The sequence below is a fragment of the Theobroma cacao genome, chromosome 6, assembly GCF_000208745.1.
Source record: "Theobroma cacao cultivar B97-61/B2 chromosome 6, Criollo_cocoa_genome_V2, whole genome shotgun sequence".
Taxonomy (NCBI): Eukaryota; Viridiplantae; Streptophyta; class Magnoliopsida; order Malvales; family Malvaceae; genus Theobroma; species Theobroma cacao.
Genome location: NC_030855.1, coordinates 22,517,873 through 22,536,190, shown reverse-complemented (window position 1 = coordinate 22,536,190; position 18,318 = coordinate 22,517,873). Strand labels below are relative to the sequence as shown.

The 18,318-nt window shown below is 37.0% G+C and overlaps 3 protein-coding genes across 3 annotated transcripts; all 3 read left to right on the top strand.

Annotated features, from left to right (window-relative positions):
• LOC18596603 (oil body-associated protein 2C) lies at nt 273–1,561 on the top strand. Its single transcript, XM_018123564.1, has 4 exons — nt 273–647; nt 726–808; nt 890–1,004; nt 1,095–1,561. Exons 1-4 carry the CDS (start codon nt 545–547, stop codon nt 1,349–1,351), a joined length of 558 nt encoding a protein of 185 aa, XP_017979053.1. The 5' UTR covers nt 273–544; the 3' UTR covers nt 1,352–1,561.
• LOC108662609 (cyclic phosphodiesterase-like) lies at nt 1,865–4,152 on the top strand. Its single transcript, XM_018123563.1, has 3 exons — nt 1,865–2,525; nt 2,653–2,707; nt 3,714–4,152. The coding sequence occupies exons 1-3, from the start codon at nt 1,986–1,988 to the stop codon at nt 3,917–3,919; spliced, it is 801 nt and encodes a 266-aa protein (XP_017979052.1). The 5' UTR covers nt 1,865–1,985; the 3' UTR covers nt 3,920–4,152.
• LOC18596602 (serine/threonine-protein kinase STY17) lies at nt 5,994–10,978 on the top strand. The gene is made up of 12 exons (XM_007025195.2): nt 5,994–6,569; nt 6,657–6,731; nt 6,816–6,911; nt 7,423–7,508; nt 7,697–7,817; nt 8,187–8,266; nt 8,695–8,757; nt 8,914–9,020; nt 9,179–9,264; nt 9,430–9,551; nt 9,946–10,057; nt 10,587–10,978. The coding sequence occupies exons 1-12, from the start codon at nt 6,252–6,254 to the stop codon at nt 10,689–10,691; spliced, it is 1,371 nt and encodes a 456-aa protein (XP_007025257.2). The 5' UTR covers nt 5,994–6,251; the 3' UTR covers nt 10,692–10,978.

Here is an 18,318-nt window from a genome sequence, read left to right as displayed (position 1 = left end):
TCTTTCCACCCTTTTCTTCTTTTCGACCCTCAAAACACTTTGTTTCACCAAATTTAAAGTGATATGATGCCATTTGAAATCTGGGCTTTACTGAAACTTGTAAGCATGTAAACAGTACAGTCCAGTCGGCCCCAAGTGTCTATCACAAGCACCCACCTGTCCACATAGCTCGCCAACTTCAACCACCTCATCTCCATACATGTCAAGTTGGCCCCCGACTGTCCTTCCACGTTCCCCTTCTACTTTCTCTCCTTTCGAATAGCCCCCAAAATTTCAGAACAACCTTCAAAGCCACACCCCAAAGGCCTAAGACTAGCACATCAAATAGAAATAAAGGCGTTGAAACACTGCGTTTCAATGGCTCCCGTTTACAACTCCTCGTGTCCGATGGTTTCCAGTGACGAGTCCCCGGCTCAGGGTATCGGGGCAACCCATGTCGATGGGGCAGCACATGATAGACAAGGTTGCATCCGTGATGTAGTCTTTGACTTCAGTGAAGCAGATTAGCCAGCACGTCTGCACCTTTGCGTTGTATAGTCATGACATGAGTCGTCAGATTGAGACTCAACACTCTATTACCAGGCTAAACCAGGACTTTCTCCAGTGCGCTGTTTATGATTCTGATGACTGCAAAGCCCGCCTCATTGGTAAGTTTTTTCCTTCCCTTAATTTTGAAGAAAAAGTAAGGAAACAAAATATTGAATAAGTTTTTCATTTCTATGCAGGAGTTGAACATATAATATTCGATCGACTGTTTGAAACTCTGCCTCAAGAGCAGCAAAAGCTTTGGCATTCCCATGCTTACGAGGTTATATCTCTGTTTCTAACACAAATCGGGGCTGATAAATTATAGTGTTAGTCATGATAATGAGCATATAATTTGGTGCAGATCAAATCAGGCCTCTGGGTTAATCCCAGGATTCCAGAAATGATAAGGAAACCTGAACTGGATAATTTGACTAAGACCTATGGCAAGTTTTGGTGCACATGGCAGGTTGACAGAGGTATATATAAGTTAATTTATTGCTAGATATTCCTTTATTAATTTGGACATCAAATGCAGACAAACTAATTTTAAGTGGGTGTTTGTGAAGGTGACAGGCTTCCAGTGGGTGCACCAGCATTGATGATGTCTCCCCAGGGAGTGAAATTGGGCAAGATCGACCCGGAGCTAGTCAGGAAGAGGGATGACAAGTACAACATCTCCACGGAAGCACTGCAGGGATCAACGTTGGAGATTGAAGAACCGGGATGCATCAATCCACAGGCGGACTACTGGAAACAGCATGGTAAAGGTATTGCTATCCACATTGAGTCAACCAAAATGAAGTTGAGAGCACCCTTCCCTTGAACAAACCATACCAACGGGAGACTAGCTACGGGGATTTGCGTACTTGGGTTGTGGTAAAATTGTGGAACTTCTCTACCACAGAGAGCTAGTTTTTCAATAAACAGTATAAATGGTGTGTAGTCTGAATTGTTACTTTTCAATAACTTAAGTACTATATTTATGCCAAATTCAAGTTGCACCTTTAAATTTGGTTCCAAACTTAATACCAAAAGCATAGGAATTACGATAAAAATTTAAATTGCATTATTAAATTTGATTATTTAACACAATGTCAAGTTATCACATGTCTCAAATTGTTATTAACCGCACCTTTAATCCTAATTTAGAATGTAGAACCTGCTCTTTTACTATTGCAATATTCACTTGTAATCCTAATGTCAAATTAATCTTGCAATTGTCAACTCTATCCTAATGTCAAATTAGACTTTGAGAAAATGAATAACAATAAAAATCCCTTAGAAAACACTACCTCATTAGACAAAAGATAGAGTTTGATAATAATCAACTCAAAATGTATATATAAATTAAAGTTGTCTAGATATTCGACCAGCAGAAATCAATCATAATAGTAGTACTGTATGTCCTTATATACTAGTGAAGTACATGTAAGTGAAGATATATACTGGATGTAGTAATGCTCATATCTTTTTCTGGAATATTCTTTCATGGGCCGTGGCATCAGGTTCAGTTCCTTCACTCGAGCTCGATAGCATATGCTCTTCCCATGTGCCAGCTTGCCCAACTTGCTACTTTAAAATCTCAAACCCATTTTTATTCCATCTTCAAAAACCCAAATAATATCTCGAAAAGCCTTCTAATCCATCGTCTTGATTTCTCTGTCACTGGTCGCTTCAGTTCCACTTCTTTCGCCGTCATGGCAACCCCAGAAGCCGTCGTTAAGAAAGATGTGTATTCGGTCTGGGCACTTCCACCAGAAGACGTTCGTGTCCGGGTGAAGAAGTTGATGGAAGGTTTGAGATCCGAGTTCGGTGGGCCACAGTTCGAGCCCCACGTTACGGTTGTTGGGGCCATCAGTTTAACCGCTGATGATGCGTTGGCTAAGTTCAGGTCAGCCTGTGATGGGCTCAAGGCTTATACTGCTACCGTCGAACGTGTGGCCACTGGAACTTTCTTTTATCAGTGCGTCTTTTTGCTGCTTCACCCCACTCGCGAGGTAATTCCTGTTTCAATTTTTATTTCTGTGGTTTTCCTTCAATCTATAATAATTCAAAGAAAATTTTTTTTTCTTTATTATTATTTGGAGTAGTTGAAGTAAGCAAGAGTTTCATGAATTTTTCCAGGTGGTGGAAGCTAGTGCACATTGTACTGGCCATTTTGGTTACAAGAGTTCCACACGTAAGTTAAAGTGTTGCCTTTTGTTTTAACACCTTTGGCTATCTTAGTTATGTTTCTTGGCACCTGTCACGGATCTGGGTATCATGTGACAGGGGATAGATGTTCTAAAACCCCTTTCTAGGCACCCAAAGATTTCACTAACTTTGTACTTGCTATTGCTGAAATTTTTTAGAGTAGCCGGAAGCTATATTAGGTGAATTAATGATTATCCTTGCCTGGAAAGCTGTCAATCCAAATCATTGGTGCTCTCTCGTAAAATTTTCAAGGGAAGAAACATCTAGATATTACCCCTGAGGTTTTGGTATAGTTCAGCTCCAGAGGTGGTTAGAATTATGGAATATGAACTAGCTAAGCACGTTCAGATAACATTTTCCACTGTAGAGTGGTTAGAGTTTTGGAATAGGAAGTCAAATGTTATCAGGTAAATGTTTTGGAATATGAAATAACTCATCAGGAATTTGGCTTGTAATCCCTTAAAAAATTTTCGACAAGTTGCTAGAATTGTTTCATTGTGAGTGAAAAATGAAAAAGACACCGTCTAGGGGTTAAGGAGGGAAATTGGGTTCTCTAATATTGTTATCAGTTGGTGAAATGTTTTCAGTAATTTTCAAAACTGCCAAATGCGTATGACGATTCTGGATTTGATTTAAGGTTATTCTCTGAGTTCTTTAATGGTGTGCCTAAATGGATAGACTCAATTTGATTTCTTTGCTTTTGAACCCACAAAACAAGTCAAGTAGCATGTATACCTGAATCCATGTCATTGCTTTAGTTTTCCCAGCAGTTAGATGACTGTGGTTGGTAAATGCTGTTTGTCTTTAAGGATGGAGTAGAAGTATTTTGTAGATGAGATCACTGTCATCCTCCTCATCTGATTGTTGAAAACAAAGCTTAATTGACCATCTTTCAATTAACTTTGTGGGAAGATCAAATATTTGTACTTGTCTTTCTATTTTGACCTTCATTCTGTTGGTGACAATTGACAAATACTTCTATTTTCTTGTAGCATACATGCCACATTTGAGCCTCCTGTATGCCGACCTGACAGAAGAAGAGAAGAAGAAAGTTCAAGAAAAAGCTAATATACTTGATGAAAGCATTGGCAGCCTGAGCTTCCAGATAAGTCGTCTTGCATTATATAAAACAGAGACTGAGGACAAAACTCTCAAATCCTGGGAGAAGGTTGCTGAATGCAACCTCTGCCCAAATTAGCTCTTTCTCATCTGTTACTCATGCAAATAGCACCTAATACAACGCATATAGGTTGTAATAAGACTGACCTCGTCATCTTACCTATATCAATAATAATGTACCCGTGCAGGTTCTTAGTAATTACTATGAGTTATGATGATGCACTATATCTTATTGACAATTAGATGCCTTTGAGGTTGCGTACTTTAGAACTGCCACTAGCCAATAATAATATAGGCAATTTGCCAAGTCCACCATCCCTTGCAACTTATTTGCATAGTCAATTACTTTAAGTGGTGTTCTATTTTGTTTTTTGGGGTCAATGAAAGCTTGCTTAAACCAGATCCTTTAATTTAAAGAAGAGAAGTAGCGGTCTTATGGAGCAAGTTTCGCTCAATAGGAAGCATTTGGTTATAATGAAAATTGACATTACTCTATAATAATTAGATGACTTGTGCATTCAGGCAACACAGAATATGTCTCGAAATTATCTATCGTATTTTTTTTCCACGTAGTTTGAAGAAGACAAAACCAGAAGGGCAAGCATGTAAAACACCCATCCAATATGGCTAAAACTATATGAAAGGAATAAAAGTAAATTCCATTTCCTTGTCTAAGTTGGGTGAAATTGCATGGTTATCAAGAGTTTTGTTTTCAAATTGAAGGCTCGTACATATTTTTATTAGAAGAGATCTAAAAGCTAACAAACTTCAACCCTCAGAATTCCTTATTCCGTTATCCTTATTCATGATCTATATTCAAAAGTCCCTGTACTTGTTATGCCCTGATTGTTGACATGAACTTTCCTAGGAAAATATTGACTATGAACCTAAAGCTATTAATGAATATTTAATTAATGAATATTTAATCTCTTCAAATCCAAGTTCAAGTGTTTTATCCGATTACGTTGACATTTGGAACAGACGATTTTGTGATAAGGCATATGGGAAAAATGGGTAATGGTCAAATAGGCTTTCACAGCTTGACCTAGCTGGATCCTGGATAAGCGAGCTTTTCCGCAAACTTTACCCGGGGGTAAGGCACCCAACACAGTTGGAATCTCATTGGACTGAATAACCCAAACCAGAAAAGAAAAGAATGATTCCAAAACGTGTTCAAACTGTTAAAGCAGCTTGATGATTTGAAGGAATTCCCATTACTCTGTTCCAACTACCCGGAAGGAAGAAACTCCCGAAACATGTAAACATGTTGAGAAAAGTGGCGGCCTAATCCAAGGTTGGTCCCTGGTGCTCCCATGTGATGCTTATCTTTTTCCATCACATGTTGTGGATGACATCGGGCTATGTTTAATAGTCAAACACGCACATTGTTTTTCCCTCAGGATAATCATGAATAGCTGGAATTGGACAGTGAACCTTAGCCAATTCCCATACTTAGTCAAAACGCCATCCGGAATTCACAACGTGCCACTCTGGTTTTCAAAGCCTGAAGGGGCATCCAAAAGTATCTATTTCGAAAGATTCTATTTGATTAACATAAACAACACTTAATTCCCACATGCAACCTTGAACAACATGACCTTTTCAGGATTCAAACATTCAAGGTCCTTGCTTGGAAGTCAGACAAATTCTGAATTGGTTTGAGCATTTAAGGAAATGAACAAATCCTCAACCATCTTTCTTTCTTTCTTTCTTTTTTTTTTTGTTTATTTTGGTTTAATTTTGAGGTGTTTCAAACAAAGGAATAAATCTTTCAATGGTCGGCTGAAAAGTTTAAGCAGACAACCGGAGAGCAATTGCGTACCATACTGGTTCCAGGATATACAGATTACCAAAAACAAGTTGTCACGTGGTGCAAACAATCACAATCCACTTTCAAACGACATCGTTTTGCCCCTGGATCTTCGCTTTCCTTCCGCGTTAATCATCTGGGCCCCCAGGCAACTTACCCACATCATTACCGACTGATGATTCATAAGCGGTCCGGATTGTTAACCTCTTTTCCACAAATATCAAAAGGTAGAAAGTCGTCGGTTCTCATTCGTCCTTGTAGGGTTGAGCCATCTCGACGAAATTTCCCTCACGCGTTGGAAGCGCGTGAGTTCCACACCCATTAAGAAAATTATATTAAAAATCCGCCGCGCTACCTACCACTGAAACTTCAACAACTGCAGTTCCAACTTTCCTTCGCTTTTACGATTCTCTATTAAACCACCCCAAAATCTCTCTCTCGACTTTCTACATATAAATCTTGCTCATTGGATTCTAAACCTGTTTAAATCTTGTGTAATTAAGACTCTAATCAAATTAAAAATCATACTCATTTTGGATAAACCAAGTAAAGTAGTTATCTTTTCTTGATTTTCTTGTTCTTGGTTTGGGAAAAAAAAGTAATGGAAAATAAAGCGGCGGTGAGGTTTACGTTAGGGAAGCAATCGTCTATGGCACCGGAGAAAAACAGAGCCGAACCGGACGGAAAAGAGAAAGAGGAAGGTGAAGAGATAGACGGAGTTAGGCTGATGTACTTAGCCAACGAAGGTGACTTGGACGGCATTCGCGAGCTCTTGGGCTCGGGGATCGACGTTAATTTCCGCGACATCGATGATCGGACGGCTCTCCATATTGCCGCGTGTCAAGCACAGACCGACGTCGTTTCCTTGCTCCTTCAGCGTGGCGCCAACGTCGAATCTAAAGATCGGTGGGGAAGCACTGTAAGCCAAAAAAAAAAAAAACTGCTCCTGTTTTCCATTTTTTCTTTTAGTTTCTTTTTCTAATCTTATATGTTTTTGGTCAAATAGCCTTTGGCGGATGCTATATATTATAAGAATCATGATGTGATTAAGCTTTTGGAGAAACATGGAGCTAAACCTTTGGTAAGTCTTGGCATTTTCGATTTGGAAATTATTTTTTCTTTGCTGATTTTGTTAGTGATATTGATTGTTGAATTTTGGTTATAGATGGCTCCAATGCATGTAAATCACGCGCGTGAAGTCCCAGAATATGAAATTGATCCAAAAGAACTCGATTTTACTAACAGCGTTGACATTACTAAGGTGATCTCTTTTTTTTTTTTTTATAATATTTCATGATTTCGTTAGAGTTTAAATCATTGTTGTACATAGGAATAGTGTTATATGGGAATTGAAAATAATCTTGGGAACCAGCTAAAATTGGATGCATTGCATTAATAAGTGGGAAATAATTTTGCGTTGGACCTGTTTTTCTAGCATAATGATCATTAAAGTTTGTGAACAATGTTTGGACTTGTTAAACAGTGTCCTCGTTGTTGCACTGTGAATTTGAGCGGACAATGGGAAACGGGTAGAGAGCCAGTAAAAGATTAAATTTTTGTTGCATAGAGCAGAGAGTTTCGTTAATTGTGCAATGCAGGTTCGATGGGAGACACATAAAAGGCCAATTAGGCAAAGTCTATACTGTTTTTGTAACTCCATGTTGCATATATATGCAACAGTCAACTCATAAACTGATGAGCCTGTGCTTTTGCATCTGCAATTTTTTTCTTAGCTGCTGCAGATCTAAGTTATCTCTATGAATAAATTGCAGGGAACCTTCTGTAGAGCATCATGGCGTGGAACAGAAGTTGCTGTAAAAAAGCTTGGAGATGAAGTCCTTACTGATGAGGACAAAGTGTAAGTTGTTCATAAACTGAAGTTTTTTTTTTTCCACTGTTTTTCTTTTTTTTTAAGGGGGGGGTGGGGTGTGGGGTGGGTTTGCAGGCAGTTGGTGCTTGGGTGAGAGGACCACTGGACCAAGCCTGGGTCCTTTTCTTCCCATAGTATGATTTATGAATTGCTTGCTTTTCTATTTCTTTTTTCAGGAGGGCATTTAGAGATGAGCTTGCATTATTTCAGAAAATTCGACATCCAAATGTTGTCCAATTTCTTGGTGCAGTAACTCAAAGTAGTCCCATGATGATTGTGACAGAATATTTACCCAAGGTTTTTTACTCCAGCAGCTTATTTGCTATCATAGCATCTAAGGCCTCTCTTCTATGGATCATTTACTTCTGTTTGTTTCTTTGGCTTAATGATGTTTATTTCAACTTGTTGTGAATTTGTGTTGTTATGAATTCTTTTTGTTGTGTATGAAATGTTGGATAAGTCATTGATATGGAATTGTGATGCCAGATATTTACTTTGTTCTGTTAATTTTTCTTTTGGTGAGTTTATGGAGAGTAAAATTGAGGATGAATAATAGTGTTTTGTAAAATATTGGCCTTAAAGTTATCTTTAAGCTTGTTTGTTTCAAATCTAAATTGATCCTTCAGAGTTGGCTTTTTAAATCTTAATTTTCTGTTTATTTTTCAGGGAGATTTACGGCTTTTTTTGAAAGGAAAAGGAGCATTGCGACCAATAAAAGCACTGAGATTTGCACTTGATATTGCAAGGTTATTATTTTATTATTGCAGTGGACTTGGTTATTATTGCTTGATTATGCCACATTGACAAATAGCTATTTTGCTTGTCAGAAAAAGGACAGTTAGATGTCATCTTTGATGTGAGAGTTACTGTGTAAATGAGTAGGTATTTAGTTACATGTTATGCTTTCTTTATGAAGAATACAGATAGGCGAATATAAAAGCTGCAAAATGATGATACATTAGTATACAGAGAAAATTTGAGGTGACACATAAGATTGATTGTTGGTCTTAGATGATTATAGTTAAGATGATCACTATAAAACTTGAGTTTAGAGATAGGTGAGAGAAATAAAACTGATTAATACATGGTATAGTTTATGGAAGTTTTTTTCCCGCTGCTAGTCCCTCATGGGTGGACTTGAAAGATCATTAACATATCTTCCACAATGTTGCAGGGGAATGAATTATTTGCATGAGAATAAACCAGCACCAATAATTCACCGTGATCTTGAGCCTTCGTAAGTTTTCTTGTTCAGATGGGTTTTTCTTTTCCTAACATATATGTATATTAACAAACAAAAATTAGTTTTAGGTTTCTGTAGAAGACATATTGTTTGCCTTAATTTTCTGAAATGGTCAGCACTTTTTATGTGCTTACAATTTGAAATAAACAGAAACATTTTGCGCGATGATTCTGGACATCTGAAAGTCGCAGATTTTGGAGTTAGCAAGCTGCTCACAGTTAAAGAAGATAAACCTCTAACTTGTCAAGAGACATCCTGTGAGTTTACTTTCTATTTGGTTTTAGTTATCGGCAATTTTTCTATTTACATATTTGAGCAGTCATTTTTTGAAATTATCTGGATATGTAGACTTTATCTTCTATTTAACAAATACTTTTCTCTGTAAGTTGAAACATGTTAGTTTTTATTGACACAGGCCGGTATGTAGCTCCTGAGGTTTTTAAAAATGGTGACTATGATACCAAAGTGGATGTGTTTTCATTTGCTCTGATCCTACATGAGGTAAATTTCTTTCACGCTTCGGCTCATATGTTCAGTAAATGAATAAGTTTTAACTTTTTAGTCAATGAGGTTTTAGCTTTGCTTCCCTGCTCAATCTCCTTTTCTTTGACAAAGTCTAATGATCGCAACAGGCTTGATATGTGATTTTAATGTGCTATACTCTAGATGATTGAAGGCTACCCACCATTTTCTGCAAAGCAAGAGAATGAAGTTCCTCACGCATATGCATCAAGGGAGCGTCCGCCTTTCAAAGCTCCAGCTAAGCATTATGCACATGGGCTTAAAGAGTGAGTACTACATTTTGTCTTCTTCCATTATGAGTAGAGTAATTTTACTCCTGTTCTTTTAGCTGTGTATACTGTTCTGTGGACTCTAGCATTGAGGTTTTTAGTGTATTAGTTAATGATCACACTTAAACTCTTGGTTCTTAGTTTTAATTGTATACACTTTGTTTTGGCACCATACCCATACCGACATGCATGCATAATTCTTTCAAAATTTAATCCCATATGTTTTTCTGAAAGGATGTGCTAACGTGAAGGTATTTGTAATCTTTTGAAGAAATTATTTTTTTGCAAATTAGCTTTTAGGGTATTAGTCATTCTATTGCTTTTGTCAGAGTGATGTAGGTATCAGGGAATGATATAGATATATAAAAGATATGTATGCTCCTGATCACAGGTTAATTGAGGATTGTTGGAATGAGAAGCCTGCTAAGCGACCAACATTCAGACAGATAATAACAAGACTGGAATCCATTCACAACAGTTTCAGTCATAAGAAGCGTTGGAAGGTATCCTCTCTTTCTCCAAACTACATTTCGCCATTCTCTCACCTGCATTTTCAGAGAAAATGCATGCATGCAAGTTGATTATCAAAGAAAAATACAAATAGTTTAGATAATTTTGCTCGAGGGAATTAGTTTCTTCTTGATATCTGTTGTTGTATAGATCATGATCCCAAAATGAAAGGTCAGAAGTTATGATCAAAATATGAGTGTGTCTCAAGTGTCAGTGTCACCCAAAGTTGCCAAATTTCCTGTCGTTGGATGGCCAGCAGAAGCTAGGGTAGTAGTCCAGGATGATGTTGCTTCATGGCTAGTCTTTATTAAAATTAGGCATGTCTTTTCTCTGCTCGTGTCAAGTGCTAGCTTCAGTCATTCTATTCGTTGGCTGGAATTGATAAGCTAGACACCTGTTGATTTAGTCTATTCTATTAGTCATTTTTAGAGTTAACATTTTGGTCCATTTTGCAGGCCTGTGCAATCTGTCACCATTAAGCTAATAATTTTCCTCTGTTGCTACTGCTTGCAATCTGTGCAGGTTAGACCATTGAAATGCTTTCAAAATCTGGAGGCAATGCTGAAGAAAGATCATTCTAGTCCAAACAGCCACAGCGGTTCATCTCGTTCTACTGGTGGCATATGAGTGACTGATGGTTAATCTTCCAAAGCTTATAATTGTGCATAAATTTTCGTATTCACTTCTTAAGTTTGTTGTCTAAAGGATCAAGTTGTAACCAGGAGCATACCATTTGTTTTTGTCCTATGCTAATTTGTTTGTAGTCATTGTCGAGTTTGATATCTTTCAGATTTGGTTCTCTCCCTTTGCATCGTGGGCTGAGGACTACATTTGTATCAATCCATAGTGTTGTACCTGTCCATGTACATTAAGTATGTTATCATAATCCAAATTTTTATGAATTTTAAGAATTCCATTTATGGAAGAATTCTGATTGATTAAGGATAGGTGGCTTAACTGCAGTTATCTGATGTTGGGCCCAGTGAATTATCATCATTCACATTCTTATTAGGTGATTTTGCATGGAAAGTGACTATTCAAGAAATAAACTCGGCTTTAATCCGCACTTACATGCATGCATCGTGTATTATATGAGATTGATGTGCATGAAGATCACTTGGACCAATCAAGATGGTGACAAGTCCAAGCCTTCGGGTAACCATGGAATCCAATTCATCGAATCAATTTCCATCCATTGTTTTTGGTTTTCTCTTTCTGTACAGGGGAGGTCTTGTTCATCCTGTTTCTTTTTATTCTCCCCGCTGCGTGCTTACATTATTGTACAGGGGACTGACATTTTTGTAATAAGGTGGTGGTCAGGTGGCGGTGTTATGTTTTAGCCCCCTGGGTTTGGGTTATTATTGTCCTCATCACAGTCTATTTTGAGTCTAAGCTGTGTATTCTTGCCTCTGGCTGGACCCCTGTCTTGCCCAGGCAACTTTTGTAAAGCTCTATCATATCTCCAAAAAAAATTTCCAAATCTCAACTGTCTGCCATCCTCCCCCTTTTCTCTTTGTTCTCGAAATTTGTTCTAGGTTACTCCTTAATAACATCTGGGAAAAAGATTGTACAAAGCATGTTGGTATAGTTTCTGCATAGATGCTTCAATCATGTAGACTGTAGAATATAATTTGTTCAATTTTGATTTGACCCTTTTGGCATTTCTGTATGTAGGCCACAAACTAGTATTTTTTTTTCTTTATGATGGTGGGTCCATAAAGTATAATTAATCTGCTTTTTTTTTTGTTTCACATTCTTACAAATCCTAATCTTCAAGGGTTTAAGCCTTTGTGCATGCAACATCTCCTTGTTTGGGCCCGTCAATACTATAATGTTCGGCTTCAGCAAGATGCCAAAACACCATACTCTTTTCTCAAGGGCACTTTCTTGATATGCACCTTGTGAATTCATATCAACTAATAACATCTAAAATTGTTAGATGTGGCAATTGGTATCTATTATTTGGAAAATTTCATTCTTCAGATAGTTTTAAATTTTGGGTTATTGATTTTTTTTTATACTAATAGGTTGAATGAATCTTTCAAATTTTGGTGAGTTGTTCAATTTTTTTTTAAAAAAAATTAATGATCAAATTCAGAGTCATATAGTCATTTTGATTCTTGTCGTACAGGGTGCTACAAAGGCCGATGACTACTCAATGAAACAGAGGAATAAAGTAGGTATATTTTGTAATCTTAGGCCATAAAATCTTTGTCTAAGCTTACCATAGTAATGAAATACTAGGACTTTGAGCACAAATTGACTAAAAAGAAGTGAAAAAGTTTGTTATGATTTCAGGGGAAAAGGGGATTACAGTCATCATTTCTTCTGGGTTTTTCACTTTCATAACCAAGCAAAACCAAAAGCTACCGCAAAGAGGAACAACTTACAACTCCAATATCTTTGTACCCAAAGGAACACCAAACTGGAAACTCGAAAAAGAGAAAAAAAAATACATATAATATAATTACATTCAAATTGGAAGCTAGACATGTTCATGGGTGTGTCTCCTTGATTTACTCCAAGTTAGTATATGATAACTGGAAAAGAGAGGAAACGTTTATCATTGCACAGGAATATTTGCTCAAATTTCTATAACCAACAAAAGAGATGGTGAACTTTATGGCTTCTTTAAAGGAGGATTTCAATACTTGGATGCCATAAAAGCGACCACTCTTGCTGCTTCACTTCATTGAGGCTTCCGCCAGTGGGGGCCCTAAACCCTTGCTACCTATTTTGATTAATCATCGACTTAAGCATGATGAATTTGCTGATATAATCATAATTCATCAAGTGATTATATTTGTGAATTACTGGTAATTACCCTAACGTATACCTTACATACTATTCAATATATACCTTCTGAGGGTTTATCCAGGACAATTTCAAAAAGCTTGGTATCAAAGTTTCTTGATTGGGAATTGCCTCTTAACAAGCCTAATGGGGCCGCAACTTGATTAATGTAGGACCCCCTTCTGGTCTTTTTTCTGGTACAAAATTGGTTATTGCCCGATTGCCATCAATGTCGTATGGACTTACTTTGCTAACTAATACTAATGATAATACCAAAAGAAATTGATGGCATGGTCCCCCTCTGCTGCTTCAGAAAGGAAAGGGGTGGGAGGGAAAATGGAGTTAAGCTTAATTCCATCACAGGATAGCCTACACATTGTATGCCCCCTACCCCTACCATTACAGTGAAAAAGCTTCACTCCTAGCTATCAGCTGAGAAGTTTCTGAATCACATGGACCGATTTGTGTTAGGACTTTATCTTATCCTTTAGGGCTGATGAATTGCAATCAAGATATTTCTTCTTTCTTGTCTCCGTCTCTCTGTCCTTTTACACATCTTTTGTTCTTTAATAACAATATGGCTTTCAGCCAAAAACCAAACCCTTTTATGGCTTCTATTCAGTGATTTAATATTTCAATATTTAAATTCCAATTTAAAACAGTTTCATGAAAAGAAAAGCCCTACAATCAAAGCTATAACACAAAAAGAAGACATTTGACGAAAGCAAATGATGGATGGAGGCCAAAAGATATGTAGAAAAATGGCTAACCAATATAAAGAAAGAGGACCAGTAGCCAAGCCTCATAAAGTACTATCCGACTTTATGGGATCTTATACCATCCACACGAATTTCATTGCATTATAATTTATGTAACAAGGGAATGGTTGTGCAGTTGGGGAAATCATAAATCAGAACCAGGAGAGCACAGAAGGGATGCATGGAAGGTCTGGTGCTTTAGGTTTCACGACCATGCATTTGTTATTTTTTGTAGCTCAACCCTTTGATCATCGAATTATATAAAGGTGAACCATCCACCCATGTTCCATTACACAACGATAATGAATCCAGACTTCAATTATAGAGCTGCAGGATTATAATTAGGAGAACAAGTCCAAATTCCTTTTGTTGGCTTTAGCTGATTAGAAAAGCTTAATAAAGTAAATAATAATGAGCTTCATTAAGTTATAGTTTTGTTTTGTTGGCTTTTGATCATTTATCTCATTGAAAATGGATCATTTATCTCATGGCTTTTGATCAATATCGTTCACTCAAGTTAAAGCCACCATAGAATTAGATTCAACAATTAAATTAGCTCCTATAAAAGGAGAAGATCGAAAAAATCTAAGAGCATGCAAAATTGTCATAATCTCTGTATAGTTAGAATCTTGGATGCTTAAAGACCCACAAAATACCCCAGCAAAATATCCATCAGAGTTTCAAGGCACTCCACCACATCCCGCTTTTCTAAAATAATCAAAGACAACTTGACGTACCTCCTTTGGATTGGAAACCCATATGTGTGATTTTTGTCGCTATAACGATTCCCTGTTCTTGTTGACTGCCCAAAGGTTACATAGTGTCATTTTTCTAGCAATGCACTCTTGCGTCGTAAGGTCTCAAATGTCACCAATGCGATCAAACTCATCCACCTTGTTCTCAAGATCAGCTACGGTGCTGTCAACGTTTCCCAAAGAAACTTTATTCCAAGATCTCAAATGTGTTTTGAGTCGATTTAGCTTAACCTTGAGACAAAACCATGATTGCCCTGGATCTCCGTTGAAGTCCATTTGCTCACAACCATCTCAGAAAAAGAATTCTTTGAGAGCCAACGGTCAAGGAAGTGAAACGGCCTAGGTCCCCAGTTAACATACTTTGATGACAATAATATTGGACAGTGGCCATATAAGGATCTTTTGAGACCTTTCTGACTAAGGCTGTGGAAAGTAAAAATCAATCCAACCGGCTACATTTTGCACCAGGGCCAGAATAAGTGAATTTCTTTCCCTCCAATGGTAAATCAATCAACTCACACTGATCAATAAACTCATTGACATCTGCGATGCCAGTTCCCAAAGCAATACATCCCCCCGTTCATCGGCGTTTTGAATTGCATTGAAGTCACCTGCACAACACCAACTTGTAGGGAAATCAGTCTTAAGAGAAAGTAGCTCTTCGCAAATTACACAACAATCATCAACATCACAAGATGCATAGATATTAATGATAACACAACAAAAATTTTCAGAAATTCAAGTTCCATTCAAGATTATAAAGCTCTCACGTACAAGTTTTGATGAAAGAAAGAAGAAAGACTTATCCCAAATTGATAATATGCCACTTGATCTACCATCCGCTGGCATGGTCAGAAAAAATTAACATGTATCATTGTACATCTAGGTTGGGGTACAACCTAATTAAGTATAATCGGGATGAGTTAAATGTAATAGAAAAAATTACATGATTGTCTCTCCATATTTTTTTCATCCATGTAAATTATTTTTCTTTGAGAAACTAATTTTTTAATAAATAAAATAGAATAGTACCGGATGGTACAGAGCAACAAATACAAAAACTTTCAAAACCATTCCAATAAAAATGATCTCGGAACTTTCAATGGTTGGAAATCAGCAAGATAACTGATAGGGGAATTTTAATTTGCTGTTCACAAACAGTAGGTATAAGTGACTCTGAGAGGCAGAGATAGACCTTTTTGTAATCATGTTCTGCATTTTGTAATTATTGGTATTATTAATACAAACTATTATATGCATTTCAAAAAAAAAAAGTTATTATAAATGATCATAAAAGCGCTTAACACTGGAAACCAAGAAGGTTCAGTGACGTGGTGCATACATGCCTATAGGACACCATAAAACAGCTTAAAAGGATTTTTCATCTATGTACAACCATCTAAGAGTAAATTAACAGCGAAACAAACATAGCCCTGCTATGCTATGCATAAGATTAAAGACTCGCATCAGCATAATGCAATGACTGATCAAGACAATGCAATGGCTGTAATAACCAATAAAAAATAAATCAATAGAAATGATCACATATTATGTATCGATGGAATTTATTTCACTGTTCGCTTCGCAAATATAAACGTGAGGGACACGCTGGTGGAAAATAGGGACTCACGTTGTTCATTGCATAACAAGCCTAGACGTCAAATCATTGTGGCATTATTAACCTTTGCATTCCTTTGCCGTCGGAACGGATTATTCCCTCTTAGACTTCCTCACACGTACAATGAATGTGGGTTTAATTAACTTGTCCTCACACACAAAAAAAAAGGGTTTAGGGTATGGTTTATGACTAGAAAACTTGAAGACGGTGGAGATGGTGACTGCCTATTATGCATTAATGGGATTAGGTATATTGCGTTGAAGTATTCACATCTCATGATCATTCAGTATGAGGTCGTCTTTTTTCACAGTGTTGCAACTCTCGTGGTCCCCTTCCAAAGGGAATGTTTAAATGTAATTCGTACGATTACATTTCCCGTACTTCTTCCCCTCTGCCTTGTTATAGTTTTTTCAACAGGTATAAACTTAAAGTAACATTCTGAATCCCCTCCCTCATGTTAATATCTCAATTGGAAACTACTCCACTGTTTACCACAAGAAAAATCAAGCAAACAAACAACTAAAATTTTCATTTCCTTTTTTTGCTAAACATATCAAACCCTCTTGCTTCCCTTGTTCTAATTGGTCTTCACCATTATTGTGAAACACCAGCTAGGCCAAAGCGAAAACCTACCTGCTAGGCAGGGGATCATGATCATCATCAGTCAATTGCTTTAGAGCCATATCAATTAATTTATTTGACATTGATTTTGACAAAATTAGCACTGCCAACTACGTCCTCAACAGGGGAAGAAACTCTTTTTGTCTCTCCCTCTTTTTCCCCTTTTGATCTCTAGTGTTCCATGACTGTGTTCTAACTTAAGTTTTTATCCCATATCATCGGAAACGAGGCAAAATAATGCAGTATTGGTAAGCACCATGGGGAATCTTATTCCATGGTACATTTACGAGCAAAGCTTTATACAGTTTTCTCAGTTCTGGTAAAGCATGGGCACAAATAAGTAGTAGTTACCGTCAATGTGGTCCTCATGTAGGTACGGGCAAGATTTTGTTTGCTGTGACCCATAAAGAGATCTCGACCAATGAGAGCATGGATATATAAACTAGTGCAGCCTTTTCCATCGTAGAAATCCAAACATTTTTTAGACATGAAGCCATGAGTGGAAAGGTGCACTCAAAGGTTTTGAGAAAGTTTCACACGCTAAACTATAGAGCTAGAAGGAAAATATGAAAATCGCTGCTTACTTTGATATAATCTTGATTGCATCATCATAGTTGCAACTTCGGGGAAGATTGTTAATTGCTGTCATATACGGCACCCCAATTAATTTAGTCATAATTATGCATAGAATGAACAAACAATTGTGTATAGTCATAGGGGGAATTATAAGAATGGGAAAAAGAGTTGGGTTTCAAGGAAAACGTGTTTGACCTATGCTTCTAATAGTCAACACCCATTGCTTTGGGTTAAAATTTGCAGCACTATATATCAATCTCAACTTCTCTATCTTCTGAGTCAAATATGAGTAGAATCAATTGTAGCACCGAATTGCTCACACGTGGTTTTATACATAAGATGCAATTACATGAAACTCGAAGCACACTTCACTTTCAATGGGAAATGGCTCCAATGCCTCGCTACATAGGTGGGTATGGCAAAAGTGACAACTCCTCTAGAATGATTGTCACCATGGCATTTCCCAACTGTGCTTGTGGGAGCTAACCCCCCTCCACTGAAAATTCCAATGACATTCAATGCAAAAGTAGGTGAAAAGCCCAATGGTTTCCTATGCCACCAAAGTCTTTTGTCAATTAAGCTCAAGGCTTGCCATTGCATTATCGGAGATGGAGGAAGAAAATTTCCTTTTCAAAAAACAAAAGTTGAAATAGTATGGAAAAAAGAGATAAATTAATAAGGTATGTTATTGCTGATAAAAAAAATGAGGTATGTTGTCTCCAATTTGATATTGCAAACAATTTAGAAATAGTTTCCAATAATAGAAATATAAAATTTTTGAGATCAAAGAATATACCTCTTTATGTATTGATCAGTCCTCTTCCCGGGACTTTAATAAAATTTTCACTTTGATTAAGAAAAAGAAAATAGTAACATTAAATTTTTGAGACGGAAAAAGAATTTTTTTTCAGACTCAAAAATCTATAATTAGTCTTCATATACCTATCAACAAGAAGGGAAAAAAACAAGTATTTACGATTTGTCTTATTAGTACCATCAATGTGTTGTAGGTAATTGAGATATGCCAAAGAGTAAGATGTCTCATGTAAGTCAGACTTCCCTCTATCATTACTTTATTGATACAACGGGACTTGGATGATGCAAAGACATTCCTTGGAAGAACAAAGACAAAA

Excerpts from the sequence above, each read along its gene's own strand:
- LOC18596603 (XM_018123564.1), top strand. The coding sequence starts at position 545 with ATGAGTCGTCAGATTGAGACTCAACACTCTATTACCAGGCTAAACCAG. Across the intron at positions 648-725 it reads CTGCAAAGCCCGCCTCATTG|GAGTTGAACATATAATATTC; the intron begins GTAAGTTTTTTC and ends ATTTCTATGCAG. Across the intron at positions 1,005-1,094 it reads CACATGGCAGGTTGACAGAG|GTGACAGGCTTCCAGTGGGT; the intron begins GTATATATAAGT and ends GTGTTTGTGAAG.
- LOC108662609 (XM_018123563.1), top strand. The coding sequence starts at position 1,986 with ATGCTCATATCTTTTTCTGGAATATTCTTTCATGGGCCGTGGCATCAG. Across the intron at positions 2,526-2,652 it reads TGCTTCACCCCACTCGCGAG|GTGGTGGAAGCTAGTGCACA; the intron begins GTAATTCCTGTT and ends GAATTTTTCCAG. Across the intron at positions 2,708-3,713 it reads TGGTTACAAGAGTTCCACAC|CATACATGCCACATTTGAGC; the intron begins GTAAGTTAAAGT and ends ATTTTCTTGTAG.
- LOC18596602 (XM_007025195.2), top strand. The coding sequence starts at position 6,252 with ATGGAAAATAAAGCGGCGGTGAGGTTTACGTTAGGGAAGCAATCGTCT. Across the intron at positions 7,509-7,696 it reads CTTACTGATGAGGACAAAGT|GAGGGCATTTAGAGATGAGC; the intron begins GTAAGTTGTTCA and ends TTCTTTTTTCAG. Across the intron at positions 8,758-8,913 it reads CACCGTGATCTTGAGCCTTC|AAACATTTTGCGCGATGATT; the intron begins GTAAGTTTTCTT and ends TGAAATAAACAG.